The sequence below is a fragment of the Cryptotermes secundus genome, unplaced genomic scaffold, assembly GCF_002891405.2.
Source record: "Cryptotermes secundus unplaced genomic scaffold, Csec_1.0 scaffold1072, whole genome shotgun sequence".
Taxonomy (NCBI): domain Eukaryota; kingdom Metazoa; phylum Arthropoda; class Insecta; order Blattodea; family Kalotermitidae; genus Cryptotermes; species Cryptotermes secundus.
This window is the reverse complement of record NW_019735578.1, coordinates 1,006,772-1,029,555: the sequence shown is the minus strand read 5'-3', so window position 1 is coordinate 1,029,555 and position 22,784 is coordinate 1,006,772. Positions and strand designations below refer to the sequence as shown.

The 22,784-nt window shown below is 42.0% G+C and overlaps 1 protein-coding gene across 4 annotated transcripts in view; it reads right to left on the bottom strand.

The window, feature by feature from the left end:
- LOC111869663 (long-chain-fatty-acid--CoA ligase 5) overlaps positions 1–22,784 on the bottom strand; it is a 145,888-nt gene that overhangs the window by 78,501 nt on the left and 44,603 nt on the right. The window contains exon 1 of one of the 4 annotated variants that reach the window (XM_023861342.2): positions 21,238–21,526. The exons of 2 other annotated variants lie outside the window; for them this stretch is intronic. In XM_023861342.2, the coding sequence (XP_023717110.1) occupies positions 21,238–21,256 (19 nt within the window). In that variant the 5' untranslated portion in view covers positions 21,257–21,526. Of the gene's footprint in view, positions 1–10,352; positions 10,712–21,237; positions 21,527–22,784 lie in introns of those variants that run through there. One more of the 4 variants, XM_023861340.2, reaches the window with a different exon arrangement.

The following is a 22,784-nucleotide window of genomic DNA, read 5'->3' as shown; positions in this document are numbered from 1 at the left end:
AATAGCAGAATCTGAAAGGCAAGATGAGAGCTGGAGGCCTGTGTTCACGTGATCTTCACAACTGAACATGAGAAGGACGGCGCCAACTCTCTCGAAGTTTCCGTGACCCGTTTGCTGTTGATATGCTACCAGTTAAAACCTGACGCATGCTGTGTAGGAATTCTACAGCGCTTCGAGAGAAAGCGACCACCCAGGCCGGGAACTGAACCCGAGCCTGCCCTGTAATTCATTCCATCAGAAGTCGGTAACTTCTGCCCCCAGGCTGCATCAGGAACGCGAGGTCTTTTCATTTGGACTACGAACAAGAATGACATTTACACTGCACTAACAGTATCGCAGTAAACTGAACATCCGGTCTAAAAGTGTGACGCACGAACGCCATGCACTCTACGGTCACGGTTACAAACCTCGCCCGGGGTATCTCGTGTAATGGCAGAAATGTTTTGGATGGTTTGATTCCTTGTTCAGAGAGACCTAACGCGATTTGTAACGATTCTTCCTCTCCAATGCTGAGTCGAAACATGTTAGAAGGCCTTGTCCTTGGTAAAGGAAGAAGATGAAAAACAACATAACGCTTTGCATTTTAGGGTAGGTAAGCTACTGCCTTCTAAAAGAAGTTATTGAAGGAAAGATAGAGGGGCGGATAGAAGTGACAAGAAGATGAGGAAGAAGGCGTAAGATGATGCTGGATGACCTTGGGGACAGAGGAGGATATTTTCATTTGAAGGAGAAAGCTCTAGATCGCATTAAGTGGAGGAACTGTTTTGGAAGAGACTGTGGACCTGTCGTCTTGACAGATTACTGATGAATGAATGAAGGTACACTGAAACTTATAAATAAATAGACAAAATATTATTGAAAATAGACACTGGTTCGTGTGAGAGTATTGTGGTGTGTCGGGAATCAGGAATATATACTTCCATGAAAAAGCAATACCAGTGGGCCGTTGCCTAGGTATACCTTAAGGAACAAAAGCGAATCCCCGGAGATGAAAGACAACAAAAGGTTCGTTGCATGACAGCGAGACCAAAGGCTCCTACACGGTGCGCTATATTCCGTTCGAGACAAGGTTATAAAAGTCCAGCTTCGAAGGGATCAGAGAGTGTTGAGTTCTAGAAGTTGCTGAGAACAGTTGGAGTTTGTGTTTGACCTTAGAAGAGTAGTCAGTCTTGAGTTTGGCTTCGACTATAAACAGAAGCCGTAATTGTGATACTGAAATTGTGAATAATGGTACTTGCTAGTGTAGAGATTGGCCAATAAATATATTCGCTAAATCCGAGAGCCGCGCGAATTTTCTTGTCGCGTTACATAGGCAACACGTGACAGTACAGAGTTACTATAACTGATCCATTCGTTTTTAAAACGCTATATTTTCCAAAGCAATATATGTACAAATATGATTTATGCATAGAAAGAACTGTAAACTCACCAAGTTTTCCTCACACACTACAAATGTTCTATGTATGCCCCTTGGGTCACACGACACACGTCCAGGCGGTAGTCGAGCTCGTTCCACACATTTTGTAGCATCATCCTGTTAATGGTCATCACTGCAGCATCGATGCGTTCCCTCAGCTCTACTAGTGTTCTTGGCAGTGGGGGTACGTAAACACGATCCTTACTGTACCCCCAAAGGAAGAAGTCACAAGGCGTTAGATCAGATGATCTGGGGGACCAAGTGAACAGAGATACGTCATCCTCGCCAACACGCCCAATCCAGCGACGCCGAAGTTCATTGTTTAGGTAGCGACGAACATTGCCGATACCACAGCAAAATGCTTTGTTTACATGGCGGTTCTTTTCCGTACTCTCTTTTGAATGCGCGTTGCACTGCTATAATAGACGAACATCTCGCATATTCCAACAAACAAAAACTCTTTTCTTGCTTTGTCGCCATTTTGTAAAGGCACTGAACTTGTGCTGCCAACTGGTGCACAGAATACAAACTTGGTGAGCTTACGGTTCTTTTTATATAAGAATCATATTTGTATGTGTATTACTTTGGAAAATATAGCGTTTTAAAAACGAATGAATCATTTATAGTAATCCTGTATTATAAGAGAGTAATGTGGTCTACTTACATTACAAAAAAAAGAATACTATTTCGCACGTCTAGAAAAGGTATACGATTTCACATAACTTTAGGGGAAGCTCTTCAGTCTGAATAGTCCTCTAAAATTGTATCATGACGCGATACCGTGGGAAAAGCAACCGCAGTGAACTGCGTCTTCACCCCGGGCGAAGCTCTGAAGATGAATCATGTGACCATCGCATCCGGGGAACAACACATTGGATTCAGTATAATGTGGGAGAGCTAGTGAATTAGGATTCTATATAATTTATTTTCAACTGATTTTTTTAATTACTGACAACACGAATAACCAGTACAGTTAAGTAGGATTTAAAAGAATCCAGCCAGAAACAGCCTACCCAATCTATTTCTCTCCATGTCTTTCTCGTTCTATGTTTTCATTTCATTTATAGTTCTGTAGTGCAGATTCTTAGGCTCCGTCATGTGAACAATTAGGATGGTCAAATCGATTTAAAACTCATCGATTAATAAATATAGAGCCGGGGTAGCTCAGTCGGTATAGTAAATGGCTACGGGCTGGACGACAGGGGTCGGAGTTCGAGTCCCGGAAGGGTCAAGAATTTCTTCTTCTCCACGTAGTCCACACCGGTAGGGCCCACCCAGCCTCCTATCCAACGGGTACCGGGGGCTTTTTCGCCGGGGATAAAGCGGCCGGGGCATGAATCTGCCACTCACCTCCAACAAATGCCGAGGTCTAGAAAATGTGGATCTATACATCCACTGCCCCATACGCCTTCATGGTGTAGTGTTTAATTAGTTACGCACAGGGACAACTTTATCTATTAATAAATAATCAAATTAACAACATATCTTTCCTTCTACCTCTTTATCCAACCTATCATATTTCGTCTCCGAATATGATTCTGATAAACACTGCATTACGAACGAATTTGATAATAAATTCCCGTAGCTCTCAGTCTCTGGCTTCTTCTCTTTCTTTGTATATAGTATCTGGAGCTCAAACCGCGTCTCCCTCTCTCCGCGCATGCGTCAACGCACGGACAATTTTATAAAGCTGAGGAATGATTCAATTTTTAAATAAATTTTCCTCCACCTGTTCTATTTGCTTCAGGTGAATGACTCTCTCAAGCAGTCGGTCCCGTACTCTTATCAAGCAAATAGCGGCTCTATTGTAATTAATTCTGCAAGACTTCCGTTTCTTTTTGTTCTGTGCCTGCAATTCTGTCACGTCACGGCACCACGGGCACCGTCACTCAAGTTCACTGTATCAGTCGGCGACGTGGATCGGTCACATTACTGAACACATTTTGTAGGCCACGCATGAAAATACCCACCGCAAATGGAATTTCGTTACGGTAGAAACAGCAAATTGCTTCGTTGCTTTTTATTTTTCTTTGCCCGCACTTTGCGCCTGATGTTTGAACTCTCAAATAGACGAATTCAAAACTCAGTGACCGGCTGACACTTCTGGATTTATGGACACGACAGCTTGAAGCGACCCGGCATTGTTATGGCAACTGGAGCCTTGCGCACGAGGGATCACTTTAACCGAAATTAACAGTCGTCAAGTATCACAGCAACAGCGCAAACTCCCGTAGTAATACGAGTACAGGTGTCCGGATGAAAGGTATCCAAAATAAAATCATTATATCTCAGAAATAATTTATTATACACATTAATGGGTTACAACATTACAAAGGGAAAATATCAAAGTTTCTTTTTCTACGTATATAACTTTCTTAATAGATTTAAATGTGGGCTCTCTTGGTGGCACGACAAATATCCAGGCTTGAAGCATGTTTGGTGTTATCGTAGCCACAGCGTCCCTTATGCGGGCTTTCAGGTATTGAAGGTCGTTGATCTTAACCTGGTAGACAATGTTCTACACATAACTCCACAAGAAAATATTGACTGGCGTTAAATCTGGCGACTTAGGAGGCCAAGCGATTGGTCCACCTCTGCCAATTCATATCCCAGTCATCTCTAACATGGTGGTAAAAATCTGGCGGCGTATGCGCGTAAGCCGGGTATGAAAAAAAAAATTCAGAGTTTTCCTTCCTATGACATAAACCGGATATGTGTACGACAATTAGTTTCTGAGATATACATATTTTTATTTTGGATACCTTTCATCCGGACATCCTATATAATTCGATTCAAATTGATGAGGTCACTAGCTCAAGCACCGAGCTTAGCCGAGCTGTCGTTAGTCCTCTGCTTCGTATTCTGCAATTCACGTCATACAAACAAGATATACTGACGGAGTTTCCTCAGTCTTCTTCAGTTTCTCTCATAAATGTTATTGCCTTCGACAGCGCGGCCACCGTGATCGGCCATTTGACTTTATACAACCCATGAAATAGACAAAAAGGTCGTTAAATAGAGCAATGCCGGTGACAGTAGCCGAGCGGTCTAAAGCATGCACTGTCTTCGCTCGCTTGGAAACCGGGATCGCGGGTTCGAATCCCACTCAGGGCATGGATGTTTAGTTTGTGTGTGTGCGCTTTTCTGTGTTTGTGTACAGGTAGAGGCCTTGTGACGAGCTGATCACCTGCCCAAGGAGTCCTACCGAATGTGCAAGATCTACAAAAACCGAAGTGAATGGAGAAGTTCATGGAGGTAGGCCTAGGCTCACTGGGGCTGTAATGCCAAGGAAAAAAATAAAGCAATACACATTAATTAGCGCAAATGTTCTTCGCCTAATTAGTTGTTTGTAGTAATAACCGCGTCAGTTTACTTAGTGGTGCAGACATCTACGTAACCCCCGCTGATTCACAATACAGTACACGAGTAGTTACTGTCCTTTCCGTAACAGTACGCGAACATAGATTACCGCCCGTAACTTATGCTTAGGCAGCCTTTCTAGTGGACATACCAGGGAAGATAAATCGGACACAAACTCGAGGCCACATCACGAAGAGAGGCGCCTGTTTAGTGGTCATAATATTGATATAGCTGAGCGTAGGAAGTTAGATAATAATAAGACAGTATATCAGCCATTTTCATAATGTTCATGTCAAATATTATGATCGTTCGTCTAGTTCGAAAGTAACAGGACACACACATACATATAAGTTAGATGGTGATCTCCTGGGCCTATATCTATCTCTCTATGGCTCTACAGCCCTTTGTTGGACCTTGGCATCTTCTTCAGTTTCTTGAACTTTTTACACAGTCGGTAGGATTCCTTGGACGGAGATCAGCTTGTCGCAAGGCTGTACCTGCATACAGGATAGCACAAACAGAATAAACGCATACAGACTTCCATGCTTCAAGTGGGATTCTAACCCACGATCCCAGTGTTTGCCTCAGACCACGCGGCCACTCTGGAGTCTATATGTTTTCATTTTTTTTATTGCTAGTGGGGTGGGACTAAGTCCCTTGTACTGCGGCCACATCTGGCCTACTGTAGCAGCCCTAGATGATAGGTGAGGGTGATTGTAGAGCAATTCGCGGAATGAAGATTGGCAGGGGAAACCGAAGTACTCGGAGAAAACCTGCCCCAGCTCCACTTTGTCCACCACAAATCCCACTTGATCAGACCCGGGATCGAACCCGGGCCGCCGCGATGGGAAGCCAGCGACTAACCGCTTGAGCTATGGCGGGGCCCTATGTTTTCCATAATAAAGTAAAGTAAGGTAGAAGAAACCAAAAAACAAACTATGCTAGGTGCATGTGCAGTCTAACCTTAGCGAACTATGGGCCTACGTGATCGGCAATACCGTATGTAGCAGAAGGGGTTCAGGAAATAGATTTATAAGCGTGTTACACTAATAACATGCATTCTAATTAATTAGTCCAACACGATAAACACTCGAAGTTGTTGGGGAGGATACGGAGTCTGAAGTGATGATTGATGTTTCCAGGTGAAGAGGCCAGTCTGATACCAGTGTTGGGGAGGCGGAAGGGAAGTTTTCCCTTCTCAATGGTCACATGGGTTAACAGGATACAACGTATAGAGTTGGGCAAATCTGAGCGTGACAAGGTTTGACGTCATAAGGCTGCAAGTTCCTTGTGGATCGAACTCGGATAGGTATCCTCTGGCGGTTACAACTGTCACAGCTATCGAGTGTTACAGTGCAGTGTACTCCTACCGAAGAAGTTGCACGTTGCTGTCCCGAACATGAACCGCTGTGCTAGGCTGCTGTCATTAGATACCTAGTGATGATTATATTAATCTTCCTTTGCAGCAAGGCCGCGGTGGACTTGAGAACCGTTCTGCCTGGGGGGATAAACTAAAGGACAAAGAGTTATATCTTCTGGGACATAACGCCGTGTAGCCCGTTAAAAGTCAACTGATGTTTTGGAGGGACATGACGCTTCCATCTTCAGGTTCGGAGAATGAGTCTGCTTTCACGGTGGTTTCTTGGCTTACTCTTCGGCCCTGAAGTTAGAGACATGTTCCTCAAAAACATCGGTTGCCTTTCAACGGACTATACTGCGTTATATCCCAGAAGACAGAACTCTTCATAACCACCGCTGTGAAAACTCAAATCCTACAACCACTCGTAACTGTGAATTTAATCCTGATTCCTAGATTTCTTTCACATCGCCAGCTTTAAATGACTTAACATTCCTGTTTCATATTCAAGAGGTCTTAAGTTTGATTCTCAGCCTGGAAGACGTTCAGACATATTCATGAAACCCAAATATCTAAAACTGTCAGTACACTGAACTACAAACTGACCCCAAGGACATAACATATAGCATTATGTTCGGATCGATGGGGGAGGCTATAGAAAACTGGGAAGAACGGCATAATGAAGATCATCATAATTTGCACTTATCATAAAATAGTGAGATAGTCAAATCAAGACAAATGAGATGGGCAGGGCACCCAGCGTACACTGGAAAGATGAAAAAGACGTTTATTCGGAAAACCTGGGGATATGTAAAGCGTAGAGAGAAGAAGTTGTGAGGATGTGAACTGGATTCTTTTGGCTCAGGACAGAGTCCGTTAGCTGCTTGTTAATATACGTGTATAATTAGCCTTCATGTTAATGGCGCCACAGCCCAGAAGCCCGTTCTCCTCAAACTGAAGCGAGAACAACAGATTGAAAATGGAACGTAGCTTATATCACGATGCTAGATCAACTGTAGATGTGGCAAGATGATCAAACCTGGTGAAACTGAAAGAACTGAGGAGGAAGAATCGTGACCTATTTCAATGTGCTACCCCGGAATTCGTGTGGAAACTGAGGAAAGCCACGAAACGCCTGTCAGCTCAAGTTCAGAAGAAGACGTTTTGTACCACTCTCCGGAAACTAGGCTGTACGGGCCCTACAGCGGTACAGTTTCCTTATGCTAATGTGATATGGTGACTACGTTATTTCACTATAAGGATGTATCAAGTCGAGATGACCTACTCTTACTCCTACTTTCATGACCAGGGCTCGGTTAGCAACAGTCAGGTGACAGCAGCAAGAGCAGCTTCACCTGTTCGCCCCTATCTCCTGCCACCCCCACAGCTACATGTACACTCCAGTACCGGTTAAAATTAGAAGAAGTCTGGCCTCAAAATGAACTGCTTGTGTTTGGAATATTTTTATGGTACTACAATGTATGCATTTCTGAATGTTGTATGGTTACAGGTAAAGTAAGGCCGCGCCATAGCTCAAGCGGTAGTCGCTGGCTTCCCACCGCGGTGGCCCGGGTTCGATCCCGGGGTCTGGTCAAGTGGGATTTGTGGTGGACAAAGTGGCGCTGGGACAGGTTTTCTCCGAGTACTTCGGTTTCCCCTGCCAATCTTCATTCCACCAATTGCTCCACAATCACCCTCACCTATCATCTGGGGCTGGTACAATAGGCCAGAAGTGGCTGCAGTACAAGGGACTTAGTCCCACCCCACTAGCAATAAAAGAAAATAATATATTCATCTCATATTCTTAATTGTAAACACGTATGTGTTTACAGAGCTCAACAACATTAATGTTATAGTCAGGAAGATTGAATCGCTACTAAAAATATACTTGCAATTTTCTTTCGCGTACCATTTCAAGTTCCAATAACTAACAGCTCTCTGGATGCATTATTTTATGAAAGATATACGGGAAGTAAAGATACAAAGCCCAGAAAATATTTGTAAGGCATTTTTTAGAGGGATTCACTTGTAGCACTTCTACAACACATCTTTATTTACAGTCACCATGGATCGCAATGCACTTAGTGAGCCTGAGAATGAGTTTTCTTTATTCCAACGTCGTAGAAATCTCATGTCTGCTCTCTTAGCCATGGAGAACAGTTCTTGACACTTCTGGATATTGGTGATGCAGTTACTCGATGGTTAAACGTCTGTCAGCACGAATGTTTTCATCAATTTTTTGGATGATTTCATCAGTGACAACGGATGGCCTTCATCATGAACATCCCTTCTTCCCGCTTCAAATTCACGACACCATTTTGCTGCGTTTTGTCTGTTCACAACAGAAACAAGATGGCGATGAATTTCAGCAGCAGTTTCTCCTCTAGCAAGAAGAAATCGAATTACTGCACGAACCTCACATCTGACGGGATTTTGAATTGACACGGCCATTTTAAACGCACACTGCGAGCAAAACGTTGCCGTGACTGTGTTCGGTGAACTCTGTCCTGTCATACGGTTCCTATGTCACACGGCAGCACTGCCATTTCTGAAAAAGAAAACTCTTCCATTTTTTTACTGGACTTGTATCTTTACTTTCCGGATATCTCTCTTATTATATATATATTACTGGTGGCTAAACTGTACAGTTAATTCACAGTAAACACAGTTCACTGACCAGATGCATAAGCAGTTTCCGTGTGTGTCGTTAATCATGCCTGAAATCCAGAAATATTTCAAATAAATATTATAAGCCTCAATAAGCGAGTTATGCACTAATCCGTGTAAAGTGAAGCTTTTATTCTTAATACTTTTATTAGGTCGCGATATGTGGCTACACATAACCTCACTTTATTTCCTGTGACGTCGTATTTCAGTATTGTAAAAAAATACAGCCTGCACAGAGGATTGTGGCCAGCGAAGGAAGGTAAGTTTTAGTACGGAAAACCCTAAAATAATTGCACAGTGCAATTTTTTCCACACTTGTTACGGACATTGCGAGAATTTGCGCAACTTTGATCTATGAAAAATTTATGTATCTTCTTACGACATAAAAATTTACGTATCTTCTTACGACATAACATTTGGCACTAGGATCCAGTGTTTTTTGTGTATACTTCTTCATTTGTAGTAGTAAGGTGAATGACTTCAATGTTTCAGGTCAAATTTAAATAGAAAGCCTTAAAATATCTCTCTAGTAAGTGCCCCTACCCTCACCTTTAAATTTGTTGAATAATGTGAACGCGTACTTATGAATTACAGATTGAGACTTAATAGACAGGCCGTCCGTCTCTCCTTCCGAATATTTTGCCTCTGCTGCTTAACGGATGTAGATTACATTTACCTAGCTCCTAAACTGAACGTTCAAGTAAAGTGTGATGAAACTAAATTTATGTGTAAGCAGTGGCCAGCAATAGTTCCCAATGATACGTAATACAAAAAGTCCTATGCTGTCAGTCCGTGTATTTTGCTAAAATTAATCACATCGAAATATGCTTAAAATAAAACCTGCCGGAGTAATTACAGACAGATTTAATCTCATGTACGGCATAATTTTTAACACGAGCCTTTTTTTAGGAAAATCGATGAAGTTATTTGGCTAATCTATCTATATATCTGTCTATCTATGGCTCTATAGCCCTTTGTTAGACCTTGGCCGCTTTTTCAGTTTCTTGATCTTTCTTACACAGTCGGTAGGTCTCCTTAGACGGGGGATCAGCCCTTCGCAAGGCCACTACCTACACAGAGAACAACACAAATACAGATTTAACGCATACATCCAAGACTTGAGTGGGATTCGAACCCACAATCGAGTATTTGAGCGGGTGAAGACAGTTCATGCCTCAGACCGCGCGGCCACTGTGATCGGCATTAGGCTAATACAAACCAAAATTAAATTCGTTCCACAACTTTTAGTGTGTACTGTCAATACATAATTTAGTTGTGATTTTGGTTAACTTCAGAACGAAAATTCCTTATCCAATGAGCAATTATAACGAATATTTACTTCATGATGTATTTAGTCGCCTGCCGATAGCCTACACAATAACTATTTTCTAAAGGAATTTTAAACACATAATTTGGTAATATGATAGTTTACATATTCTGGACTCTTTACAACCTCACACGGCACACGTTTTAACTAAACCTTGCAAACGTTATTCTATAATCCCTTACTAGATGCCAGCACCAGAAAATTCCACTCCTCGTAGTACTTACATTGCCCGCATAGCTGGAGCACAAAATCTGGCAAGGAATGGAACCACACCTCGAGCAACATGTTCTTGTCATCACACGATGCAGAATGTCAGGACAGTAATTATTAGCTCCGGCTGGTGACAATGCACTCTCTCACAAATTATCAGCGTTAACACAACATAAAGATTGTCACGTGAAACCAGTTGTTACCTAATGCAAGGTATCTGTTTATTATTTTCATATCACTAACTGCGCATGTAGTAATGACTATCACATACGTGGTGCGTAGAAACTGTGACTCGAAGGTTACTTCGACTTACAAAACGAGCAACAAATTCTGATTGACAAACCGTCTATACCACATCACAGAAGCTGCACGGCATTAGCACTGATCTCGTGACTACTATAAATAGTTCGGCACGGGTTTTCTACCTAGGAAGGAGTTCAAACTCCTCGGTTGAACATATTTTTATACAGCTCCGGGCTCATTACACAACCGCAGAGCAAACGTGCGAGTTTTTTTTTCTCTTCCTGCGGCCTGGATTTCAATGGTCATGTCCTCGTCTGTTTTCACAAATTCACATTTCCTTAAGCTTCTGCTTGCCACCATGGCATTCTTCCAATTACCCATTTGACTTGCTGCCGTTATTCTTTACAGAGTTAGTCTTTTTAATTATAAGTAATTTTTAATCGAAATATCAACCAGTATTACTTAATATTCAAAAATTAAGAAATTATCGAATTTATCTCAAGCAGATTGTATCATAATGTTGAGTTACTGATATTAGCGCAATACTCGAAACTCTGGTAGCGAAACGATCTGACGGAAAATCATTCTTTAAATAAAATGGATGCCTGCGCAAAATTGATGGTACATGCCAATGAAGATGTAGTTGGGCCCGTTCCAAAATATCGCGTTAGCGAGGCGCATGAGGGGCTATCTTGGTTCTTGCCCTGTTTCCTCTTACCTGTGTATAAGCTGCCATATCATGCAATTTGTTAAAGATATATCGTATTTTCATTACATTCCATACAGTGGACTCATTTTTCAGAAGCTAATAGTTGCTAAACTAGTCAGGAAATTCCTCAACTTTTATAAGATTCCAAACCTATCAGTAATAACAGTGAACTATTATACCCTTTCTGTTTTCAGCTACAGAGAACCGAAGTTACCTCGGAAATATTTATAGGCCTGTTGATGTATTATTTCCTAAGCGAAGAGCTAAACACTATGGATTGATCAACTGAGGCTCCATTTGTCAAAGACGTGGAGTTTATTTTGCTCCATAAGACACTCAGGGTGCGTCTATTGTTCACTGTACTCACATCCGTAAAATACAAGGGCCGGAATATGGAAATAATCACCGACCTTTAATCAGTGCCAAGGTTCACAAACCATGGACTTTTTACCTCAATAAAAGAGACCACTCTAACAGTAAACAATAAACTCATCCTAACCTCTGAACAGTACATAAATCTCATCCAAGTTCAGCTGGTATCACCTGGTGATTTCCAACGATTTCAACAAATACAGGGTTACTACAAACGATTCATTCCAGTTCAAAGTATTTTCCAAAGTATTATAAATACATATATGATTGATACATGAAAAGAACAGCAAACTCACCAAGTTTGCATCGCGATACACCAGTTGGCAGCATGAGTGCAGTGCCTCACAAAATGGCGACGAAGCTGTAGAAGAGTTTCTGTGTGTTGGAATATGCGAGATGTTCGTCTGTTATTGCAGTGCAGCCTGCATTCACAGCAGAGCACAGAAAAGAACCACATGTAAACAGAGCATTATGCGGTGGTATCGGCAGTTTAAGGATACTGGTTGTCTGTGTAAACGGAAAAGCACGGGGCGACCAATACAGTGTTTTGAAATGGAATGAATAATTTGTAGTAAACCTTTTATAAGTCTTCCCAGACTGAAACCATATATCTCCACCACAAAACTATCGCTTTATCTGCTTTTGTGTTGGTGTTAAATCAGTCTCACTCTCAAGGAAGAACATAGTTTACGAATGTTCGAGAAGAAACTCCCGAGGATAATACTCCGTGACCTGTAGTCCTCAAGCGAACTATACCGACGGAGCGACCGCCTCTTGTCGGCGAAGTTAGTGCCAACTTTTACTGATAGAGGGTTTCACGTGGTCAGCGCAACGGTTCCCCACGGCTGTTAATTTCAGTTTTCTACACCGGAGCCGCTATTAGCCCTTCAATTATCCTCACGAGGCTGACTGGACCCCATTCCAGACCCATTACTTCTTATAAAATCTGGTAGCGCCGGGAATCGAAACCGGGACCTCTGGATCTGTCCGGTCTCGCATTGATGTAATATGAGAAGGTGGATAAATGACAAATGACGAAGAAGGGCATACAGAATTACTACACATCGATTAATATTATTCCACAGGAAGAATTATATCTTCTGGGATATACCACCGTGTTGTCTACTGAATGCCAACCCATGTTTCGGAGGAAAATATCTCCTCCTTCTTCAAGATTAAAGACTAAGTCAAGAAAGGAACCAGCATGAAGCAGTCAGCAAGCTTTGCTACTGAGTTATATCTCCGAAAATAACAGAGAAATCGCCGGGGAGACAGTGGCGTACAGAAGAGGATAATATTGAAATGGATCATTAAAAAGTGGGATTTGAAAGCGTAGAATGGTTTCGGCTGACTTAGGACAGCGTACTTGTAAGGAACGTTCTTATCCCATAAAATCGGGAAATTTTACTGACCATCCGAGGAACTAACCACTTTTAAAAATAAGTCCTGATACGTGCATTTCCATTTTCCCGCAGAAAACAGCGGACAGGAATCAAATTAGGTAGTGAATAGTGTTTACTGGGACAGACTGTACAGAAACAACGTCTGGCATGTTGTTTCTCTGCTTTAACACTTGAACAAATTGAAATCGATTAACCACTATTTGTGGGGTTAAATATCACTGAAAACAGCTGAGTGATAGTTCATAGACCATCATGATGTGTTAAGCTGCTACTCCAATTCATTCTGATTGAATTGACTGTATCCGTAAAACACAATGACATATAATTTCATAATATTGTAGCCGAACACCCTGCTGCATTAGCTAATAACTTGATATAGAGTTTCTTGTTTATGTAGTACAACCTTCAGTGCAGCTTAACAGTATTTCTGGTTGAATCACCAGTTAGTCCATGATTTCATGTATATTCAGCCACATGTTTCGCTCACAAAAGTCCAGCATCGGGTGTATATGATGATATTCATAAACTGGTATACTGTAATGTAGTCTCGTATAGCCCATGTGGGCTATATGTACAGACAATTTATTATTTGCTTTGGAAGAATATTCTTTTTACACTTCACCGTTGAACTAAAACTTGTTTCGACTCTGCGTTACTTTACGGTTACATTTGTTTTAACCAATTTGTGTTTGGTAATGTGAGGTTAAATAAAGTGTTTTATATTACAATTAATATAAGTGTTTAGTGATACAGTAAAAAAAAATGTTATAAGTAAACTAAAGGCCCAGATTTTGATGACCTAAAAATATTTTAAAAATGGCCTATAAAATGACTGAAAAAATTTCAGAAGAACGACCTAAAAGTTAATCAAAATCTAAAATGTATCATAAAGTAAAAAGTAAAGCTATCCCTGTAACAGGCAGTGGAGGCCCACAGGGTTGTGAGATGTTGAGGTTCCCACATTTTCTAGACAGTCGGCTCACAGATGGCGGTAAGGTTGTCAGCCTTACGCGCCGGCCACACTTTACCCCCAAGAATATTCCTGGTACTCATTTCTGTTAGAGGCTGAGCCGACCCCAGAGTTATAGTGAGGCTGGAAAGATTAGGTCCACCAAAAAAAAAAAAACTAATCGAGATTCGATCCCGCGACCTTCCGGCTTGTAGCGTAGAGCCTCAACCATCTACGCTACAGCGTGCCCCAGAAAAAAAAATTATAGTAACCTAAAACACATGGCTTCAATCACAACCTTTTTCGCTCCCCAGCAGTGAATTCAGTGGCGAACTTAGTTCAGTAGTATTTGGGAGTAGACACTAGTCCCTCTTGTGAGAATGTACCGAACTGAAAGAATATCGCGTGTGCTTTCGTAACATTTCTCGCATCTTTTATATCCGCCATTCAATTTTAAAAACAACGTGTCCTACTTAGGATTTATCAATACGTGAATAAACTTATCGATGTACATTTCTCGCTTCGTTATTCATGTCAGTCCATTTAACAAGGTAAAAGGTTTAGTTGTCCAACTAATTAAGCGCTTCACCGTTAAGACGTACGGGGGGGGGGGGATGCATAGGTCCACGTATTGTTGGTCACGACACTAGTTAGAGGCAAGCAGTAAGGTTTATGCTCCGGTCGCTTTACTTCCGTGGAGAGAGCCCCCGGTACCCATTTGTTAGGAGGCTGGGTGGGTCTCAGAGCAGGTCCGGACGACTTGGAAGGAATAAAACCTTGCCCCTTCCAGGACTCGGCCGTCCACCAGTAGGCGTAGACTGCTCTATCCCACAGTTCCTCATTTAAACAGGGACCAATGACAAATGCCAATATTTTCATGGGCGTACACGTATTTTTAATAAATCGCATTTAACAATGACGGATACGATTTATTTAACATAGACCCATAAAATGGCACGCGGTACCGTAGTTGGTTGAGGCACAATGCTACAAACCGGAAGGTCGCAGGTTCAAGTCCCGATGAGGTCACTGGATTTTTTTCAATTGACCTAATCCTTCCGGCCGCACTATGGCCCTGGGGTCGACTCAGCCTCTAATAGAAATGAGTACCAGGAATATTCTTGGGGGTAAAGGACTGCCGGCGCGTAGGGCTGACAACCTTGCCCCCATCTATTAGCCGATTGTCTAGAAAATGTGTGAACCTCACATCACACAACCCTATGGGCCTCCATTGCCTGGTAAACGAATAAGCTTACTTATTTACTTACTTACTTACTTACTTACTTTTACGTTACACCCATAAAAAATATTGGCATGTTTATAGGCAAGTAGATAAATCATCGTAAAGTATCAGAAATGAGTTCCAAATAAATCAATAGAATAGTAGAACATTAAAAAGGAACTAAAAATTCTGCAACACCTGCTTTCCTGCGTACTTACGCAGACTATCAAAAGCATGTGTCGGCGGTGAAAATGACGAATATCAAGATGGGCAAATAAGAAATATCGCAATGCACAGGACGATTGAGGATGCAAATCTGTGAACAGAGTCCGTTTGCCTCAGTTCGCTTAATGTCTTTTCCAACATGAAGACGACAAATAACATCAACTTCTCACTCTACCTATCCAGCTTTGCTCATGTTCTTAGTTCTTTCCCCGTACAAAATTTCTGGTCCATATGGAGTTCATATGTTTCACCTCTATAATTCAATTATCCTCTATCACGTATATCTCCGAAACTGTTTGATATCTACTCCGTTCAGCGTTGATTGAGGATTGACAGAATAATTATTAACGATTAATCATAACAGATATACATGGTTCCAGCTGTGAATCATTTTTCGGCACAGTACCAATATTCCTCTTCAAAAGAGTAAGGAAACACGTGTAGTTTCTGAATGATTGACCAAGGACCACAACTCAAGGCAGCTAACTCCTATAAACTGCTGAGAAAAGAAACGCTTTACTGTCACACTTAGCTTCCTAATCTTGTAGATAATAAACAATAACTAACTCCCTGGCCGAGCCATAGCTCAAGCGGTTAGTCGCTGGTTTCCCATCGCGGCGGCCCGGGTTCGATCCCGGGTCTGGTCAAATGGGATTTGTGGTGGACAAAGTGGCGCTGGGGCAGGTTTTCTCCGATTACTTCGGTTTCCCCTGCCAATCTTCATTCCACCAACTGCTCCACAATCACCCTCACCTATCATCTGGGGCTGGTACAATAGGCCAGAAGTGGCCGCAGTACAAGGGACTTAGTCCCACCCCACTAGCAATAAAAAAAAAACTAACTCCTTTGAGCTGGGTTCCTCTTGAGAAGCCGCCAGTAACTCAGCCACTAACGAAGCATTTAGTGGGGCACAACTCCAGTAGATGAAGAGTGTAGCATTAAACGCTGGTTAGAAATTAATGACAATGAAGGTAAAGTGAGAGTTGCGAGACACTTGCCCAAACTTACAGAGGATGTGAATGTTCATTGACATGTGTTGAAAAGACTGGAATGTCTAACTACAGAGAAGCCCCAAGAAATGTATACACGCTTTAATGGAGGTTATCTACGGACATTTCCTATGTGTATCAAACATGGATTACCCATGAATTATTTAAGCAAACATTTTTTACGTTGAAATGTGTTGAACTCTTTAATAGAGTTTATGTATGGACATTTTCTATAAACTGAACCGAAATGAACCGAAAGCAAATATTTTTACTTTGAACTGTGTATAATTTTGGGTCCCTCTGTCATTACTTCGTCAAACAAAACAAAAACCTCCGTGGCTTTATTCCGCAAGCGAACTATACCGACAGAGCGGCCGCCGCTTGTCGGCGAAGTTAGTGCCAAGTTTAGCGGTAGAGGGTGTTACGTGGTCAGCGCAACGAATTCCCACGGCCGTTAATTTCTGTTTTCTAGACCGGAGCCGTTGTTTCCTTGAAATAGCTCAATTATCCTCATAAGGCTGAGTGGACTCCGTTCCAGACCCACTACTTCTCAGAAAAAAATGATAGCGCCTGGAATCGAACCCGGGACCTGTGGATCTGTAGCCAGGAACTCTGACCACTAGACCACAGAGGCTTCGACAATATGAGAAATTAAATTAAACTAAAACTCGAGACGGTTATCATAGTTGACAACATATTCTTAAATCTGACACTGCGAACAGAATATCAAAAATTAAGATATACATAACATTCTTAAAACCAAATGTGATTATGGATGTAAATTATGGTCAGTGATTGAAAAGAATGAAATGATGTTAAATGTGCAGAAGAGAAACATTTTTGAGGAAGGCGTGTGGACCGGTAACTGAGCAAAGTGCTTGGAGCATCAGCACTGACCAAGAACTGAGAGAACTGTATTAATTCCGCGATATGGTGCGACAAAGTTGAGGTGATTGGAGCATGTGACTGAAACGGATCGAACAAAGGCGGTTAAGAAACATTTTTGAAGTAAGCCAAACGGTAGAAAAAGTGGGAAGGACCTGAGTGATGAGGCTGGAGGATTACGAGAATGATTTACGAGAGACGAAAGTGAAAACAGCAGATAACAAAGAAATGGGTAAGGAGGCCAATTTTCGCAGGGGACCATAGAACTATGGGATTTTTAGCCTACAGTACTTTTATTAAAAAAAAACAAGCTTATGAGATCATCTGCTGTCTGTGATTGCGTGTTCCCACTTAAAATCTTTGAACCATGTGTACGATCTGAGACTTGAGGTTCTCACCGTGGTGACTATGAAAGTTTCCAGCCATATTTCGAACGTGTAGAAAAATGTTCCCATTCACGCTTGAAATTCCTGTTGGAAACAGAGCGAATTTTATACCTGAAACCTGAAATCTCGGTCTCCTCTGCAAGATCTTGACGAGGAATGTTCAAGTCTTGCACCGAGTTCATCCAGCTTCTCTTCAGTGAACACTCGCTGACCCCCCCTCCCCCCGTTTTCATTTCCTTATTTTTGTTGAGGGGGGGTCTAATGATGAACTTGCATTTCTGTAACATTTTTAACCACCGTCCAGTGTGATTGATAAAAGTCGTGTTTTTACTGAAAAATCTTGTATACAATTACTAGTGTGACGAACCAGGATGATCCAAGTAAAATTTACCTGTCTACATTTAATTGACGTTAAATGAACAGTGTGTTATTTGAAACTGTGACATTCTAAATTTTTTTTCCTTGGCACTACAGCCCCAGTGGGCCTAGGTCTACTTCCATGAACTTCTCCGTTCACTTCGGTTTTTCTAGATATTACACGTTCGGTAGGACTCCTTGGGCGGGTGATCAGCTCGTCGCAAGGCCTCTACCTGTACACAAACACAGAAAAACGCGCACATACGAACTAAACATCCATGCCCTGAGTGGGATCCGAACCCACGATCCCGGTTTCAAAGCGAGCGAAGACAGTACATGCCTTAGACCGCTCGGCGACTGTACACGAACCTAGCAGGGGCAAGAGATATTTCTCTCCATAACGCCCAGACCAAATCCGGGACCCACTCAGTCTCATATCCGGTGGATACCTGGGACACTTTCCCCAGGTGTAAAGCGGTCGAGGCGTGAAGCTGACCACTCATCTGTATCTAGTGTGGAGGTTAGGAATGACTTAGCTATACCTGCATGTTTCAATGCTTAACTTTTACGTGGTTTTCGACACAATATGTAACGCGACTGAAGGAATGCTTAACACAGTTATCAGGGACTTGAGATTATAATCATTGGGCACATAACGCACAAGTTCGCTTCTCAGTAGCTGTTCAATGATGAGAACTGAAATTTTTAGGCAACGGCTTGTGATCCTTTACAGCATTTTGCTTCCAGCAATAATGATTCATTAGCAACCTGCATCCTAGAATAATTTGACAAAAATTGGGTGATCATAGTGATCAGAAATTATTAGACACATTCCTTTAAATAAGTATTCTGCTGTCTATAAGCCACACTCTTAACTTAAAAACAACTATGACGTCCTTACTTTCAATGGGCCATATTTGTTGAGAGTTTTTTTTATTGCTAGTGGGGTGGGACTGAATCCCTTGTACTGCGGCCACTTCTGGTCTAGTGTACTAGCCCCAGATGATAGGTGAGGGTGATTGTGGAGCAACTGGTGGAATGAAGATTGGCAGGGGAGACCGAAGTAATAGGAGAAAACCTGCCCCAACGCCACTTGGTCCACCACAAATCTCACTTGACCAGACCCGGGATCGAACCCGGGCCGCCGCGGTGGGAAGCCAGCGACTAACCGCTTGAGCATTACTCAACCACTAAGTATTTTTTACGTTTTACCGTTTTAATTTTGAGACCTGGGTGAGAAGCTGACCACTCATCTCCATCTAGTATGGAGGTCAGGAAAGGTGGAGCTGTAACTCCACTCCCCCATAATTCTTCATGGCGTGGTGCTTAATTTAAGTGCGTGGACAATATTTTTAGTGTCATAATTTTTGTTTATCAATACTAATGTTCTTGCATCTGCAGTCAGAAAAGTCCCGTAATCTTTACCTCGGAACGATAAAAATTAGAGGAGACCTTCAATTTATTTACTTTTCCCAAAACAGACCCTTCCTTCGATAAACCTTAATGTTTATGATGAAACAGTAAGTTCTCCCAGTGTTTAAGAAACACTAGGCCTTAATAACTTATGGAAACTAACGGTCAGCTTCACGCTCCGGCTGTTTTATGTTCTGGGTGTAAGCTGACGGAACACACTGGAGAGGAGAAGGGTGTGCCCCAGATTTGGTCTGGATGTGGAAGAAATTCTACTGGGTGATAATGTAGATACCATAAAGAGAAACACACAAACTTTAATTGACGCTAGTAAACAGGTTAGTCTAGTAGTAAACACAGAGAAAACTAAGTACATGTTGCTGTCTCATCACCAAAATGCTGGGCAAAATTAGGACATAAAGATAGGAAACAAATGTTTTGAAAATGTGGCACAGTTCAGATATTTGGGAACACTGATGACAGATCGAAACCTGATTGAGGAGGAAATTAAGAGGAGATTGAACTCGGGTAATGCTTGCTACAATTCAGTCCAGAACATTTTGTCTTCTCGTCTGCTGTTCAAAAACATAAATATTAGAATATAAAAAAAAACTATAATTTTGCCTGATTCTGTATGGGTGTGAAATTTGGTCTCTGGCATTAAGGGAGAAACATAGACTGAGGGTGTTTGAGAACAGGGCGTTGAGGATAATATTTGCACCGAAAAGAGATGAAATGACGACAGGTTGGAGAAAACTGCATAATGAGGGGCTTCATAACTTGTACTCTTCGCCAAGTATAATTAAAATGATCAAGTCAACGAAGGTGTGATAGACAGGGCATGTTGTTCGAATGAGGGAGACGAGGAATGCATATAGGATATTGGTGGGAAAGCCAGAAGGAAAGAGACCACTGGGAAGAACAAGACGTGAGTGGGTGGGTGGATAATATTAAAACGGATCTAAGAGGGATGGTATGGTGTGGTACTGACTGGATTGATCTGGCTCACGATAGGAACCAGTGGAGGGCTCTTGCGAACATGGTAATGAACCTTCGGGTTCCATAAAATGCTGGGAAGTTCTTGAGTAGCTGCATAATTTGCAGCTTCTCAAGAAGGGCTCAGCTCCTTCGCTGTCGGAAGCCGAACCACGATCAACTAGCCCGTAGCCAGTCATTACAATGAGAATTTACGGTTCAATTCAGAGATATTACTGGAATACCATAGTATTGATCTAGGTTTTATCTGTTTATTCAGATATACTGGTGTATTGTCCCTTGTGATAACTGGTTAGAATTCTTCCACCGTAGCCTTGCGAACCGTAGAAGGCGACGGAAGGGTCTCTCGGTACCTGCTTGTATAACTGTGTCAGCCTGTCACCGGGGGGACATACGAATAAATACAGGAACCTGATCCTCCAGGTTGGGGTTGCACGCAAGGTTGACGAATTAGCTCTGTAAAAAAATACTGTTGAGAAATCCAAAGAAATAAAAACCGGATGCAAACTGGCAGAACCTTCTAGGTAAGGCTATGGCTCAAAAGGGGCTGTTTTGCCGATGATAATGATATTTTAAAAAATGAGCTGTCTTAAAACACAGGGCACGTGATCATTCTGTGTAGTACTACGGCACCCAGCATAATCTTCAGACGTTCAAGGAAAATGTTTCTGGTATATGAGGATGTTTTAAGACCAGGTAAGGTAAACAGTGAACATAAGCTATTGAAACGGGCACGTAACACCGAACACTTACCAAATCTTGTGACATTCATGCTGATAACCAACCAAGCACCATGAAAAGTGTCGAACAACAGTACTAGTAACACTTAAGTATACACAGACTCTAAATAACGATATATATTATTTAAACTTTGTAAAACACGTTAACAATTATATTATGATTTTCTTCAGTAACACCCACAGAATCAGCACTTCATTGTTACACTCACACACACCACACACAAATGTTCCTGACCTCACAGTACACCCCCGGAATCTAACTAGTGCTCTGCTATTGGTCCGACAGAGTGGTGCGTTTCGGTGACGTCACTGCGCAAGGTAGTGGCTGGCAGACCTGGAATATCGGGGTAAGGCCACGAGGCTGTGTGGTATAGTGGACGACGGAGACAGAGTTGAATCGATAATACACTGCCTGCGTACAGTCAGTAGAGCATGTTGCACCCTCTCTTATCAATCTGTCTCGAATACAGTTCAGGACAAAACACTGTACCGCCCTGAATAAGTTTGTTTTCTGCCTTTGTCCACTCTTTTTGCTTAGTAAACAATTCAGTAGACAAGCGGAAAGCAGAACGGTGCTTGCCGCCTGATTATTACTGTTTTCTCGCTTCTCTTTCTCTTCGACTCTGAAGATGGAAGCAATATTTTCCTCTGAAACGTCTGTGGATTCCAACCGAACTACACGACATTATAACTCAGAAGAACGCACACTTCATAAATGAGTAAATTCTACGTTTCTTTGCGAACTTTGAACGTGTAAAATAAAAAAAAAATGGGCACGTCATATACGTAATATTTAATATATAATTTCTAGGACTCCTTTTAATCTATCGGCATAATAATTTCAAGATTTAAAGTTACAATGGTTACCCAATAATTATAATTGAAGTGCAAGTTAACAAACAATCCGTGCTGTAGATATGTCATGCTTATGCACAACTGGAGGTCACCTTACAAAAATATCAAGGTCATGTCATAATTAAGGACCATAAGATGTGAAGATGCCGGTCACGGTAGCCGAACGGGCTAAGGCATGTACTGTCTTCGCTCGCTTGGAAACAAGGATCGTGGATTCGAATCCCACTCAGGGCATGGATGTTTAGTTTGTGTGTGTGCGCTTTTCTGTCTTTGTGTACAGGTAGAGGCCTTGCGACGAGCTGATCACCCTCCCAAAGAGTCCTATCGAATGTGTAAGATCTAGAAAAACCGAAATTAACGGAGAAGTTCGTGGAGGTAGGCCTAGGCCCACTGGGGTTGTAGTGCCAAGAAAAAAATGTGAAAATGTTCCTCCGAAACGTCTGTTCACACAAGATCTACACGGCGCAACATCCCAGAATACGGCATTCTTCATAGTTACAACCGTGAAACCCTCAAATCTTCCACATGATGTTCTTCCACTTCAGGACAAAAGTGCGAACCACATGAAAAAATTTCCACTGTTCATGGCACAGAATTTGAAGTAGGAACATGACATGGCCCTTGGTGGCATCATATTCATGCTAAAATTTATGAAAACAAAATAATATATCTCAGAAGATGATATTGGGATACACACAAACACGA